Below are 16,545 nucleotides of genomic sequence, written 5' to 3' on the forward strand. Positions count from 1 at the left end.
ACGGGAGAAAAAAAAACTTCGACCAAACTTCTTCAAACCTTCTTTCTTTCTCCTCTACATTCCCCCAGAGCTCCCCTGGGACCGGACTTCAGCCTTCTTTCTTCATTCTAGGTGGGAGCCATCCGATGTGGGACACCCTACCTACATCGTGCCCTGGCCTCAGGCCTGCCGCCTCGGCTTGCTTTTAGCTCCGCCCCCGCTGCTCCGACCTCCTCGCTGCGCTAGGCCCAGCGCCTCAGCCCCCGCCGCCCGACACCCGCGCGATGTTCTTCGCCGGTTTATAAACCAGCCTGGCTAGCTGCCCGTGATGGCCCCAAAGGCTGACAATAGTCGGGGGGGTGAGTGATGACTCGGGGAAATCCCCGAATTTGCCGCAAATTGTGGCCACCGGCAGGAGCTCTTCTTACTGCGGCCGCCATGCTCGCCCACGCCACTGGATAAGGTTGCGGCACTTAGTGCCAAAATGAGCTCTCACGAGGTTTTCAACATTACCCTGCCGTCTGATTCACCGACTCGTGCCTGTTCAACACATCGTAAACAAGGGGGAGCTGCTTTTAAAAGCTCCCTCACCACTCACTCCAGTCAACACACAAGCATGGTGGCGCACATAATTGCTTCTTGATTTGGGGATGGTGACCTGGCCAGGCATCTCGATGCTGTGGATGAGAGGAAAGTACCCTGTTCCCTTGAGGGGGTCAGCAGCAAGGTCAGCAATGCTGCCTGGGAAGCAGTAGCGGCCGCTGTCAGTTCAGGCAGCATGACAAGGAGGACGATCGTCCAATGTCGGAAGAAGATCAACAACCTCCGCTGAGTTGCAAGGGTAAGTTACCACCTCTCTACTGGCATCAGTTCCATCTGCCACCCATCAAATTTGCAAACCCCCCCCCCCCCCCCCAATTCATTGGCTGACACCTCGCACCCGCCCAACATCTGATCTTCGTGCTTGTTCCTCAGAATCCCCTAGCCCTCCATGTCCAAGTGCAGTGCCCACACATGCCACCTGCTAAAGACCCACCCTGACCCATTAAGCGTGAGCTCATAATGCCCTCTCTTTGTCCCTGCAGGAGAAAATAGCCCCTAATAAACAGGAAAGGGCTGAGACGGTGGCTGGAGTCCCAGAGATTCGGGTCTTCTGCGGCACATGGTGTCCGTCAGCTTGTTGAATGACCAACGGTGCATGTACTCTTTGGGCCATCGCTGTTCTCCCCTTCTGGGTCCCTCTTCAGCCTGATGGACGGTTGGGTCTGGGCCCCTCTTCAGCCTGATGGACAGTTGGGTCTGGGTCCCTCTTCAGCTTGATGGACGTTTGGGTCTACAGCATGTGCGGCAGCCCCCTGCTCATGTGGTGCTGCCTCCATCCTGTGTTGGCTTTTTCGACCTCCAGCAAATATCGTTATATCTGGAAGTAATTGGAGAAGGAGGCAGACTGACAATCAATTAGAGCTTCCACGCCATGACCCTCAAATCCCCCAAGCCTCCCCCACCCTTACGTGTCCCGTCTTCTCTCATAGAGCCATCCAGTGAGCCAATTGGCCTGGCATACCTCGCTCTGCACACTTACCCCCCTCCACATCAGGAACCCAGGCCCAGATCTCCACTGGGAACATTAGGGAGGCCATGCTCAGCTGCCCTCCACTCATCCACACACTTATCCGTTGATCATGGGATGATCCACAGTTCTGAAGCCCAGCTCTTAAGTGTGTGATTGTTGGCAGCTGCCTCTATGATGCTAACACTCCTGGAGTTCAGGCACACTGTTCAGGCATCAAAGGTTGCTGGATATGCATTCCCAAATATCCTCCGAGATATGGCACCTGTGCCTTCAAGGAGGCATTTGAGAGTTCAGGAGCGTGAAGTGCTTTCACAACTAACAAGGCTAATTCCTCATTTGAATAGCCTTCAGCTGTGAAGCTAGAGGCTGCTCCCAGTCAAAGGGGGTAAAATTGAATTTCAGAATAGAACCTGCAGCAGGGCTCTGTCCTGGAACTGTCTGGTAGGATAGAAAGGCAGCAGTTGTGGTTGTGCCTGTCATGGATCTTCACAATATTTAATGATGGCTGGAAGGTCGCTCAGACGCAAAGCCCCTCCCCCCCCAACCCCACCCAGGAGCGACTCCTGACCTGGAACACTTCAGTCCCACGACCAAGCCGAATCCCTCTGAAAGGTCCCCTATGCACCTCTAACACCGAGGCAGCAGGTCTGGTGCCCCTGAGCTACTCACCTCCTCAGTTCTCCTCATTCGCCATATTGGCAGGATCACATGTTTGAAAAGCAGTACTATATGATGCCTGCATGACTGGGGAGTGGGATAATTCCCAGGAGGCTGCTGCATTCAACTTCAATTTTGTCAATTCAACCGAAATGAATGCAAATAAGGGTTAATGATACACTCACATTTTTGGGCGTGATCTGGAACTCGCCATCGGGTGTGGGTCGGCTGAATCGCCAAATCGTTCGAGCCCAGTGCGAATCTCAATTTTGCCCTTGCCCGTTATTGACATGGTCGTTGAATCGAACCCAGAATCTTTGTTTTCAATCCCAGTGTAAATATAAAAAAAAAAAATCTTCCGTAAATAAAAAACCTTTCATAACCTCAGGACATTCAAAAGCATTTTATACCCAATTAAGTATTTTTGAGGATTAGTCACTTGTAATGTCGGAAATTGCAATTATCCAGAGAGCATCAGGGTTGAGATTAACAGCAATAGTTACAGAGCACAAAGGCAGCGATTGGTAAAAAGAAACCCACAAATTGCAGAAATCTCAAACAAAATGACAGGAGCGTATTGCCGACTCATCAGTACCTGAAGGCAGTAAATAGATGAATGGTTTAAAGGTGACCTTCATCAGCATTTAACTTATTCAGATAATTGAATGCTAGCGATCGCTCATAAACGTAGCATCTTTGTGACTCATGAGCGTGTGCTTGGCAGAACTTACAATGTGCTCATTAATGGTTTTTATGAGGAATCACTGAATTGTTAGAGTACAGATGGAGGCCATTTGGCCCACCGTGTTTGCACTAGCTCTCTGAATGTGCATCTCACCTAGTGCATGATAGGAATAGCGCATATTGAGGTCTCATACATGTTGTACTGTAAAGAGAGGGTCATACAAAGTTCATTAATATGATAACTCAAGCCCATGATTAAATTACATAAATCACTTACTACTATTCAGAAAAAGTATTTTTCAATATATTTTTCATATTTAAAAGCCTTTCCAAATTTTTTGGGGATTACAACAGCAATTCATATTTATATAGCATATTTAATGTAATAGAACATTCCAAGGTGCTCCACAGGAACATTATAAAACAAAATATGATGCTGAGTCATACAGGGAGACATTAGGTCAGATGACCAAAAACCTGGTCAAAACGGTGGGTTATAAGGAGTGTCTTTAAGGATGAGAACAAGTTGGAAAGATGTAGGGGGCTATTCCAGAGCTCAGGGTCTGGGTAGCTGAAGGTATGACCACCTATAGTGAAGCAATTAAAAACAGAGATGCTGAAAAGGCCAAAATGAGATGTGTAGAGGAGAGCGATGCCTGGTTGGAGCAGATTACAGAGATGGGGTGGAACAAGGTGGAATAATTGAAAATGGGGATGGGAATTTTAAAATCATTGAATTTACAGTGCAGAAGGTGGCCATTCAGCAGATCATGTCTGCACCAGCCCTTGGAAAGCCCACACCTCCACACTATCCCCATAACCCCACCTAGCATTTTGTTTTTGGACACGAAGGGCAATTTACCATGGCCAATCCACCTAACCTGCACATCTTTGGACTGTGGGAGGAAACCGGAGCACCCGGTGGAAACTCACGCAAACACGGGGAGAACGTGCAGACTCCACACAGACAGTGACCCAAACCGGGAATCGAACCCGGGACCCTGGAGCTGTGAAGCAACAGTGCTAACCACTGGGCTGCTTGATCAGGAGCCAGTGTTGATCAGTTGACCATGACTTCTTTCAAGTTACGATACAGACGGCAGAGTTTTGGAAGGCCTCACGTTTACGGAAGGTAGAATGATGTGGGGGACCAGCCAGGAATGCTTCAGTCTTTCCAATCTAACTGGAGTGAATTTCTGCTCGAGTGCTGGATGTTGGATAAGCAGTCAGATAATTTACCGTCAGTGTAGGAGTGAAAGTGGCGGTAATTAGGTCGGGCTAGTGACGTCAGCGTGCTTCTGAAGACTAACGCTCTGTTTTTCGGGTGTTGCTGAGGGACAGCTTGTAGATGGGAAATAGGAGTGGGGGGCAAGAATAGATTCCTGAGGGAGACCGGAGGTAACGTTGCAGGAGGAGGAAGAGAAGCCATTGCAAGTGATACTCTGCATATGGTTAGATTGGTAAGACTAGAACTAGGTCAGAATACTCTCATCCAGCTATGTGATGGTGGGGAGATGTTGGGAGGAGGATGGTGTGATCACTCGTGCCAGAGACTACAGACAGGTCGATGTGGATGAGGAGGGATGTCACAGGCACATAGAATGTCATTTGTGACTTTGATCAGAGTAATGTAGGTACTTTAGCAGAGGTGGAAACCTGATTGTAAAAATTTAAACATGATTCGAAACAGTAAAGTGGATGGAAATTGTTTTTGGAATCTGTGAGGTAAAATTTAGGTAACAATTGCCTCATTTGTATTGTGTATCTTTAACCGCGAAAGACTGGAATCTCTACTCCACATTAACATCAATAGTTAAAGAGACACTTTTCTTTCCTCATTCTTGGGTTGTGGATGGTGTGTGTGAGAGGGTGAGTGTGTGTGAGTGTGTGTGTGTCCGCTGGGGACTTGGGAAGATGCAGGCTGCTGAATGGGTGGTCTAAAATGGAAGAGCTGTAACTTATGCATGACCGTGGACTGCAGCTACGTTTTCATCTTCTGTTGTTTCTTTCGCTCTCGAGGTTGCATTCAACATTAACAAGCTCCTGGCGATTCAACAGAAAGAAGGCTGGTTCATGCTGCTCCCGGATACGGCACGAAGGAGCGAGACTGAGTAAGTCATCTCGTCTTCACAGCTTCTTGTCTCCCCCACCGCAGAATAGAATGGAAGGAAGAACTACATTTGTATAACGCCCTTTGCAATCTCAGGCATCCCAAAGCCTTTTACAACCAATTCAGTATGATATGTAGTCACCGTTGTGATGTAGGAAACACAGCAGCCACGTTGTGCACAGGAAGATCCCACATACAGCAATGACGTTGAGCAGGTAATCTGTTTCACTGATATTGACTGATGGAGACATATTGGCCAATACACCAGGGGGAACCCTTCTGCTCTTCTTTGTATAATGTAATGGAATCCCCTCCACCCTCCCACTCCCACCCCCCTTCCACCTGAGAGATTTAGGCTGGAATTTTCCTCCCGGTTGCTGGCAGCGGGATTCTCTGGTCCCATCAGCAGTGTACCCTGCTCGCGGGTTCCTCTTCGATGTGGGGTGGTTTCAATGGGAATTCACATTGATTTAAACCCAAGTGGATCTCACAGTGGCTATCACAGGTGCATGTGCGCACACTTGAATGATTCACTTGCGTTGTCAAAGTAATGCTGACAGAGCAGGTTTAAGAGCAAACCCCAGAGCCTGCAGGTTAATGGGACAGCTGCCAGAATCAGACCGTTGTGAATAGGGAAACTAAGCACAGAAGAAAATAGAATGAATGCCAGAAAGCCCAGCACTGGGAAAATAGTAGAGCTTCTCTTTGCTTTTATTTAGCGAGTCACGCCAACGAATGTTTCTTTTCTCAACTCTTGAGGCTTGAGCGTAGATTTTAATGATCATGCGTTTGACCAGAACATGCTGGCCGCCGGTGTTACTAGCAAGAGGCCCAGTCCGTATCCAGGGCCCCATTAACGTACAGGCTTCTCACTCATTCTTGTAGGAGCCTGGTCGGTGCAATACTGGGGGACCTTGAAACCGATCCTGTCAAGAAGTAGGGTGGTGAGATTGGGAGTGGTAGCTGGGTGGGGGGGGTTTGTAAAGGGGGTGTGGGTACCAGGACAGTTGCCCACATTATTCATGCACAGTGTGGGGGAACATTTCTACTCCACCTGGCCAGACGTACATAATTGTAGCACTTGCTGCACCGCCAGGATTCACATTCAAGTAATGACTGCAGTATCCATTCTGCCTACTAGGCAGCTAACGGGGGCTATCAACACCTATGGACCCCGAATTTCAGACATTCATCGAAACCCCAGACGATTATAGGGTCCAATTTACTCAGCCTTTCACCATAGGACAACCCCCTCATCCCAGGGACTGACTTAGTGAACCCACACTGCACCACCACAAATGCAAGTATATTCTTTCTTGAATGTGGAGACCAAAACTGTATACAATACTGCAGGTGTTGTCTCACTGAAATTCTGTACAATCGGAACAGGGAGTGATGAGACAGGTACGCTTGTCGAACTAATATTATCTCCTGAAACTTACTTGGTTATAAGGTGAAACCCAATGACAGCTTATTATTACAGGAGAGTGAGGAAGACCGCAGTAACAGATTCTTACAAGTGATTCTAGTACCAGGGTGCAGTATGTGCTTGTATATCAGTTCATTGGAATAGCAATAAGCCATTCAGCCCCTTGAGTCTTTTCTGTTTTGTAGTTAAAGCATGGTTGACCTGCTTTGCTTTTATATTCCTTAATACCCTTCACTAACAAAAATCTATCAGCCGTCTTAAACATTGCAATTAAATCACCTCTTAATCTTCCATACTCAAGGGATTGGAAGTCAGGCCCATCCGACCAGACCTCATAATTTTAAATTTTTTTTTTTTAATTTAGAGAGTACGCAATTATTTTTTTTCCAATTGAGGGGTAATTTAGCATGGTCAATCTACTTATCCTGCACATCTTTTGGGTTGTGGGGGCAAAACCCACACAGACACAGAGAGAATGTGCAAACTCCACATGGACAGTAATCCAGGGCTGGGATTCGAACCCGGGTTCCCCATCGCCGTAGGCAGCAATGCTAACCACTGTGCTACCATGCAGCCCCCCTCTCCTCATAATTTAACCCTTTTAGTCTTGGTATCATTCTGATAATATCTGACCCTACCCTTCCAAGGGCATTCTTCCTGAGGTGTGATGCCCAGAACTGCAACACACAACCCCAGATGCAGGTCTGATCAAAGCTCTATACAAAGCTTTGTACAGCAGCAAAGCTTTCTCAAACCAAGAGCTTTTCAACAACAGAATGTGTTACCAGATTCAAACCTCGTTGGTGCGTGCCTATCAGAGTCAAAGCTGCTCTGCCGCATTAAATGTTGTGCCTTTTAATTTAATTTAGTGAAACGATAATGAGGACATGGAAGGTGATAGAAGATAACAAGAGAAGGAAGTTGTAGAATTTTGGACGACGTCAGCTAAATGACTGCTTCACGATAAACAAAGGGTTTTATTTTTACTCTGACCAAATCAAATCCAGCCTTTGGATAGTACTGACGCTCTGGAGACTTTCAGTATCACTCATTGCCTCACAATGTTGTTGTGTGGGTCATAGATGATGCATACTATACAATGCTTCAGTGACAGTCATCAAGCGGTGAATCATCTCACTTCAGCTTTTGCAGCCATCTACCCAAATTACACTATAAAACAAGCTTCAAAGTGCGGCTCTGATGGACCATCTCTGAGATTTGCCCACACTTGAAAAGAAAGTGCAAATTTAATCTCTTAGTCATTCCAGCAAGGTGTCATTTTAAGAGGTTTTATTATGCTTAAATTTAATGTGACATTTTCCCTTGAATTGCCTCCTGTGATTTTGGTTATCTTCCACCCCTCTCTCCTCCCCCGCCATTCCGCCATTTGCCCTCAGTTAAACGCCAGTCACCATACGGAAGACAAGCAGGACCTCTCGAGCTCTGTACTAGGAATGATGAAAGGCGGCAGCGTCCCTATAGGAGGGTGTGCATGATCTCTACTTCTGCTCAGATTTGAGCTCAATAAGATTTGTAACTGCGTTTGGAAATAGGACATTTCTGCCACCCAGTCCCCACACCAGGGTGTAGGTGGTTCAGATGTGAACGCCGACATGTTCCATTTTTTTATCATACCAAAGGACCACTCGGTTCCACACCTTGTTACTGTCTTGGTTCACGCATGGACTCAAGGCCTGAATTCCAGGAGGTGAGGGAGGAGTGGCATCAAGGGACATGTGGCCAAGTGCAGCATCAAGCAGCTCCAGTGAAGCTGAAGTCAATGAGCATCAGGGGAAAAACTCTCTACTGGCTGGAGTCATACCCAGCACAAAGGGAGAAGGCTGTGGCTTGTTGGAGATCAATCCTCTCAACCCAAAGAGTTCCCCAAGGCAGTGTTTTAGACCCAACTAGCTCCAAGCTGCTCCATCAATAATGCTTCCTTTACATCAGGGTTTACCAAGCTATTCAATCCATGGAACCCCTAGTGACCGCCCAAGAGCACTGGGGAACCCTGAGCATTCTTAGAATGTCGACGGACGAGATTCTCAGGTCACGTCCACCCGGTGACCGGATAATCTCGCCTGAGGTCAATGGAGTTCTCCATTGTACACGGCTCGCCCGTGGTGTTCTTGTGGCGAGCGGGCCAGAAGAATCCAGCCCAACAAGTCTTTTCTAGCTATATCCACACATATATTTAATACATTCAGTACCTCCATAGCCCCCTCACCAGTAACCTTTAACCCCCGATCAACTCACCCTCCCATGGCCCTTTAACACTAACCCCTGGAAGCAGTGACCACTTTAGGAGTGGGTTATCTAAAATGTTCTCTTATTTAAAAAAAAGTCAAGTCTTAACTTAATTGGGTGGCACGGTAGCTCGGGGGTTAGCACTGTTGCTTCACAGCGCCAGGTTCGATTCCCGGCTTGGGCCACCATGCGGAATCTGCACGTTTTCCCTGTGTCTGCGTGGGTTTCCTTCGGGTGCTCCTGTTTCCTCCCACAAGTCCCGAAAGACGTGCTCGATAGGTGAATTGGACATTCTGAGTTCTCCCTCAGTGTACCTGAACAGGTGCCGGAATGTGGTGACTAGGGGATTTTCACAGTAACTTCATTGCAGTGTTAATGTAAACTTACTTGTGACACTGATACAGATTTTTACCTTTTGTCATTTTAATAGGAGGAGTGATGCTGGAAACTGATTCTCATATTGAATACTCGCACTTCTCTCCCTCACGCACTCGCACACACCCCCTCATAGAATTTAAGTGCAGAAGGAGGCCATTCGGCCCATCGAGTCTACACTGGCCCCTGAAAGAGCACCCTACCTAAGCCCCCACCTCCACCCTATCCCCGTAACCCAGCAACCCCACCTAGCGTTTGGACACCATGGAGCAATTTAGTGACCAATCCACCTAACCTTCACATCTTTGGACTTTGGGAGGAAACTGGAGCACCCGGAGGAAACTCACGCAGACACGGGGAGGAAACCCACACAGACGTGGGTCTCAGACACACACATCCTCTCACACACATCCTCTCACACACACTCGTCCTCGCATACCCTCACCCTCAGACACACAAACATACACTCATTCTCACACACACAAACACACACACCTTCTCACACACACATCCTCACACACACTCATCCTCAGACACACAAACATACACTCATCCTCACACACAAAAACACACACACCTTCTCACATACACATCCTCACACACACTCATCCTCACACACAAAAACACACACACCTTCTCACACACACATCCTCACACACACTCATCCTCAGACACATTCTCACGCACACACAAAACAAGCACTCATCCTGAGCCTTTCTAGCATTTTCTGTTTTTCTTTCTGATTCCCAGCATTCACAGTATTTTGCTTTTTTAAAATAAATTTAGAGTACCCAATCCATTTTTTCCAATTAAGGGGCAATTTAGCGTGGCCAATCCACCTACCCTGCACATCTTTGGGTTCTGGGGGCGAAACCCACGCAAACACGGGGAGAATGTGCAAACTCCACACGGACAGTGACCCAGAGCCGGGATCGAACCTGGGACCTCGACGCCGTGAGACCGCAGTGCTAACCACTGCGCCACGTGCTGCCCGTATTTTGCTTCTATTCATTGTTGACTAGATTAATTTTAGGCAAATATTTTGAGTTTGTCACTGGACTATCTAGTTCACCTGTGTTTGATATTTTGATCAGGAGGCTTTGCTCAATGTTAGATTTGTTTTTAAATTCAGAACTTTTCTATTTCAGTTCCCTAAATCATCAATGTAAACTCCTGGAAGATAGGTGTGTCAGGTGCTCGGGGAGTCCAGCGAACCATGCCCATATGTTCTGGGCATGCCCGGCACTGGAGGAGTTCTGGAAGGGGGTGGCGAGGACGGTGTCAAGGGTGGTGGGATCCAGGGTCAAACCAGGATGGGGACTCGCGATCTTTGGGGTTGGGGTAGAGCCGGGAGTGCAGGAGGCGAAAGAGGCCGGCGTGTTGGCCTTTGCGTCCCTAGTAGCCCGGCGAAGGATTTTGCTACAGTGGAAGGACGCGAGGCCCCCAAGCGTGGAGACCTGGATCAATGACATGGCGGGCTTCATTAAGCTTGAGAAGGTTAAATTAGCCCTGAGAGGATCGGTGCAAGGGTTCTTTAAACGGTGGCAACCTTTCCTCGACTTTCTGGCTCAACGATAGGGTACTGGGACAGTAGCAGCAGCAACCCGTGGGGGTGGGGGGGGGGGGGGGGGGGGGGGGGGGGACGTTGATTATGTTTGCTTATTTTATTTAAATTTGATTTATTTAATTTTAATTTATGGTTAAGTTCTCTTGTTGGGGGGGGGCAGTGTGATACATGTGATGTTACGGTATGGGGGGAATTGTGGGTGTTATGGGGCTGTTAGTTGCATATTACTGCTTGTTGCTATACTTGTTATATTTTTATATTTTCTGTAAACAATTCCAATAAAAATTATTTTTAAAAAAAATATAAACTCCTGGGGTGTAAGTCCTAAACCTGAGGCTGAGAACTTCAATTGCTGTATTTTGGTTTTACCTGCACCTCCTGGGCAGTGGTACAGCTGAGTGGATCACCCACGTGGTGTTGAACCCACCTACCTTTTGACCCATTGATTTCACTGGGATGAGAATCAGGCTGGTTTAGAAATAGGTTGATAACAGTCCCCTCCCCCCAACCACTCACCATCACCAGATTACCATGAAGATAGAGGTCGGTATTCTCCGATCGTCGGAATTCACCTTTCCCGTTGGCAACGCACCCCTGCCAGCAGGTTTCACCGCAGCGTGGGGTGGTTTCAATGGGAAATCCCAAGCGGCGGGAGAATAGAATCCCACCGCCAGTAAACTGTGCGTGCCGAAAAACTCGGGGCTGGAGAATCTCGTCCAGAAACTACTCCCAATATATCCCAATGGTCCTCCGATGCTCAGTAAGATTATCACCCGAATTGATCTATTTACCTGCAAGTGAAAGTTCTGAAACAAATATTTTTATTGTCAGATTTGAATACAGTTTACCCCCTTTTCCTCTGGTTTTGAAACGTCTGCTGCTTCAGACGATCAAAGCTATTGGAGATGGTAATAAGACCTTGGGCCCTGCTCCAAGCAGGAAGCTGCCTTCAGCTATCCGACAGAATGATTTTCTTCAGCTGCGGTACTATCACTGAGTTGAGACACGTCCTCAGTTTCTGAACCCAGCTCTTTCTGTGCCAGGCCAAATTCCGGGGATTCCCTCTGACCTCCCAAACTATGAGCTCTTTGTTCGAAATGTGTGAAGCTGTCTCGCAGGCATTTCCTGGCAGCAGGAGACACAGGCTCCAGTGCTCACCCTGCTGGAAACTATGGCACTTTTTTTTTCAATTGGTGCTTGCTGGCTTCACAGGTCCTGAGTCTCAGATCTGTGCACCAGTTCCTGGCATTTGCACAGCTACATCTGAGTCATTGGTGTACTTTCCATTGGAACAGGAGGAGGGAATTCAAATGCTCATGCTTACTGTGCCATACAAACAGATCATGGCTGATCTCTATCTTAACTCCACTTACCTGCTACATCCCTTAATACGCTTGCCGAGTAAAAATCCATCTTAGTTTTGAAATGATCCTGTGGCCCTGTATTTATTTTTTGTGGGATCTTGCTGTGCACATTGTTTGATGTGTCTCCCCGCATCACAGTAGTGACTAAAATTCAAAAGTGCTACATTGGCTTTTGTGGTGAATGTATTCACCATAATGCATGCATGATACCATAACCTGTGACCTATGACCTGGAAGTGGTGATATGAACTGCTTCCAGATACTGTACTGTAACCCCAGTATGGCCCCGCCACTGGCTCCACCCACCCGTATATAGGCCGGCCTCTTGTGGGCGGCATTCATCTGTACTACTGACTCTGGCTAGGCAAGTTCATGACTAATAAAGCCTACTGTTCACTCGCTCTCTCTGCCTCACTGTGAATTGAAGGTATATCAATTTATTAGTCATCGACAGCACTATGGAAACCGCTGTAAAGCCAGACAGACTCGAACTCAACGCCCGCGCGTCCGAAGCCAAGGAAATATTCGAACATTGGCTCCGATGCTTCGAGGCCTACCTCGACTCCTCCACAACGCCTCGATGCGTACCCCCTCCCCCGCATAGCGGAGATGGTCAACCAAATCGCGCAGTACCGTGTGTTCTCCATGGTCGATCTGAAGTCAGCCTACCACCAGCTCCCAATCCGCCCGGAAGAGCGCCACTACACTGCTTTTGAGGCAGCTGGCCGGCTCTTCCACTTCCTCAGAGTTCCCTTCGACGTCACTAACGGAGTCTTGGTCTTTCAGAGAATGATGGACCGAATGGTGGACCAGTACGGTTTGCGGGCTACATACCCGTCCTTGGACAATGTGACCATCTGCGGCCATGACCAGCAGGACCATGACGCCAACCTCCAGAGGTTCCTCCAGGTCGCCCAATCCCTCAATCTCGCATACAACAAAGAAAAATCCATCTTCCGTACTATCTGACTAGCCATCCTCGGCTATGTCGTAGAGAACGGATTCCTAGGGCCCGACCCCGACTGTATGCGCCCCCTCACAGAACTCCCCCTCCCCACAGCCTCAAGGCCCTAAAACGATGTCTTGGCTGTTCTCCTACTACGCCCAGTCCCTAACTATGCGGACAAAGCCCGCCCACTTATCCAAACAACCACTTTTCCCCTGACGGATGAAGCCTGCGCGGTCTTCAGCTGCATCAAGGCCAATATTACCAAGGCTGCAATGCACGTGGTGGATGAGTCCATCCCTTTTCAAGTAGAGAGCGACGCGTCAGACATCACACTGGCCGCCACATTCAACCAGGTGGGCAGGCCAGTAACATTCTTCTCTAGGACCCTCCACGCTTCCGAAATTCGACACGCCTCGGTCGAGAAGGAAGCAGAAGCCATAGTGGAAGCCGTGCGGCACTGGAGGCACTACCTAGCTGGGAGGAGATTCACCCTCGTCACCGACCAACGATCGGTAGCCTTCATGTTTGACAACGCACAACGGGGCAAAATAAAAAATGATTAAATCTTGAGGTGGAGGATCAAACTCTCCACCTCCAACTACGATATCAAGTATCGTCCTGGGAAGTTCAATGAGCCCCCAGATGCCGTGTCCCGCGGCACATGCGCCAGCAAGCAAGATGACCGACTTCAGGCTTTCCACAATGATCTCTGCCACCTGGGGGTCACCCGGCTTACCCACTTCATTAAGGCCCGCAATCTGCCCTTCTCCACCGAGGAGGTCAAGGCCATGACCAGGGACTGCCAAGTCTGCGCGGAGTGCAAACCGCACTTCTACCGGCCAGACAAGGCCCGCCTGGTAAAGGCCTCCCAACCCTTTGAGCGCCTAAGCATTGACTTCAAAGGGCCTCTCCCCTCCACCAACCGGAATATATACTTTCTCACCATCATCGATGAGTACCCCCGCTTCCCCTTCGCCGTCCCCTGCCCTGACATGACCTCAGCCACCTTAATAAAGGCACTGCAAAGATTCTTCACACTGTTCGGTTTCCCTGCCTACGACCACAGCGACCGGGGCACATCGTTCATGAGCGATGAGCTGCATCAGTACCTGCTCAACAAAGGCATCGCCTCGAGCAGGACTACGAGCTATAACCCGCAAGGAAACGGGCAGGTGGAGCGGGAGAACGCGACGGTATGGAAGGCCGTTCTTCTGGCCCTCCAGTCTAGATGTCTCCCGATCCCCCGCTGGTGGGGGGTCCTCCCTGACGCCTTCCACTCCATCAGATCGCTCCTCTGCTCGGCCATGAATGAGACCCTTCACGATCGTTTGTTTATCTTCCCCAGGAAGTCCATCTCCGGGGTCTCACTTCCATCTTGGCTGAAAACTCCGGGACCAGTCCTTCTCCAGAGGCACATGAGGAGCCGTAAGACCGACCCCCTGGTCGAGAGGGTCCAGCTGCTCCACGCTAACCCCCAGTACGCTTACATCGCGCACCAGGACGGACGGCAAGATATGGTCTCCCTACGGGACCTGGCACCAGCTGGTTCCCCCGCCAACGTGCCCCCCCTGCCTACATCCCCGCTGCCCGCTGCCACCCACAGCGGCCCATACGCTCCCCTGGGTCTCCTGTATTGTCCCGCACCAACACTGCCGCCACCCATCACCCCCCACTCCCACCCCGCACCCCAACCGCCTCCGACACCCCGGATGGAGGCTCAAGCTCCAGACAGAACGCCCCTGGAATCACCACCTGCGACAACTGTGCCCGCCGCACCGCCATAGCTGCGGAGGTCGAAGAGAACGATCCGGCCTCCAGATAGACTGAATATGTAATGCCCTCACATCACCCCCGCTGGACTTGATTTTTTAACAGGGGGTGAATGTGGTGAATGTATTCACCATAATGCATTCATGATACCATAACCTGTGACCTATGACCTGTAAGTGGCGATATGAACTGTTTCCAGGTACTGTACTGTAACCCCGGTATGGCTCCGCCCACTCTGGGGCTGTATATAGGCCGACCTCTTGTGAGCGGCATTCATCTATACTACTGACTCTGGCTGGGCAAGTCCATGACTAATAAAGCCTACTGTTCACTCGCTCTCTCTGCCTCACTGTGAATTGAAGGTATATCAGCTTTGAAACACTTCTGTGGCATCCTATGGGCATGAAAGGTGAGATTGCAAATGTGAGCTCCCAATCTTCTTCCTGTTTCCAGAAAAGGCCAATTGGATTGGCCCAGAGACTGATCAATGTTGTTAAGTGATAACCAATGAAAAGCCAGATGGGGTGGTTTACCTCGTAAATCTCAGTTATTATGGAGGCTCTGACCTGGCCAAAATGGGACCTTAAACTGAAACACTGATTTAACCTGGCTTTTAACCTGATGTTCAATCTGGTATTCAATCTTGTGTTTAACCTGGCTTTTAACGTGGTGGTTAATCTGGTGTTCAATCTGGAGTTGAGCATAAAATGTTGCGTTGGTGAAGGTGTTGAAGTTGTGCTAGATACCGCCACCTAGAGAAGCTTTGATTACCACTTAAATTTCCTGCTCGTGCTCATTAAGGAGGCTGCGCCTCATTTTGGTGGCTAGTATTTGATTTTACCAGACCTCCCCCTCCCCCCCCACACATACACACAACAGTGATCAACCAATATGAACATCAGGGGCTGGGTTCTCTGCACCCCGACGCCGAAATCACAGCCGGCGCCAGGACAGAGAATCCAGTTTGACGCTGAAATCGGGACATGCACCGGTTCACCGATTCTCTGGGCACCGAAAAGCGGCATCATCGGGGAGTATGTCGCGCCGCCGGGGGCCATTGCCAGAAGCCCGCTCTTACTTTCTCCGCGTCCAACTGGCCGAAGTTCCGACGGCGTGGAAATAGCCTGGTCCGGCCGGTCGAGATACTCGCGTGGCGACTGTGGACTCAGTCCGTGGACAGCCTGGTCGGGGGCGGGCGGATCGAAGGCCAGGGGGGACCTTATAGGCAGCCGGGGAATGATTGTGCAGGGCTTGAGGGTTGGCCGCTCGGCCGTTCTGGGGGGTCTCCTTTGTGGGTCGACCTCCGCGGTCCGAGTCCGCCATGGAGCACGCCGCGGCCGCTGGAGGCCGCCGCCGTGCGCATGCATGGCCTCTGACCCGAAAGTGCGGGGGCCCATATCTGCAGCAAAAGCTGCAGGATTTACTCCGGGTCCCTGCTAGCCCTCTGCAGGGCTGTGAATTTGTGTCCCTTTAATCCGGGATTTTCAGGAGTAAAACGCCACCGTTTTGACGCTGGTGTGGGGACACAGTCCCAAAAAACGGAGAATCCAGCGCAAGCACTAGGAGCAGGATTAGGCAAAGCAGCGCCTCACGACCACTCCAGTATTCAATATGATCATGGCTGATCTTCTCTTGGCCTCAACTCCACTTTCTTGCCTGTTCTCCATAACCCTTCAACTCATTCGTAATTCAAAATCTGTCCATCTCCTTAAATTTCCTCAATGTCCCGGCATCCACTGCACTCTGTGGCAGTGAATTCCACAGATTCACAACCCTTTGAGAGAAGTAATTTCTCCTCATCTCTATTTAAAATTTGCCACCCCTCATCCTAAAACTATGAC

At 49.4% G+C, this 16,545-nt stretch overlaps 1 protein-coding gene across 1 annotated transcript in view; it reads left to right on the plus strand.

Annotated features, from left to right (window-relative positions):
* Window positions 1–16,545, plus strand: part of rasa4 (RAS p21 protein activator 4) — a 298,226-nt gene that overhangs the window by 210,620 nt on the left and 71,061 nt on the right. The window contains exon 8 of the mRNA XM_038813851.1: window positions 4,913–5,004. Coding sequence (XP_038669779.1) covers window positions 4,913–5,004 — 92 coding nt within the window. The remainder of the gene's footprint in view (window positions 1–4,912; window positions 5,005–16,545) is intronic.

Source organism: Scyliorhinus canicula, chromosome 12, assembly GCF_902713615.1.
Source record: "Scyliorhinus canicula chromosome 12, sScyCan1.1, whole genome shotgun sequence".
Classification (NCBI taxonomy): Eukaryota; Metazoa; Chordata; class Chondrichthyes; order Carcharhiniformes; family Scyliorhinidae; genus Scyliorhinus; species Scyliorhinus canicula.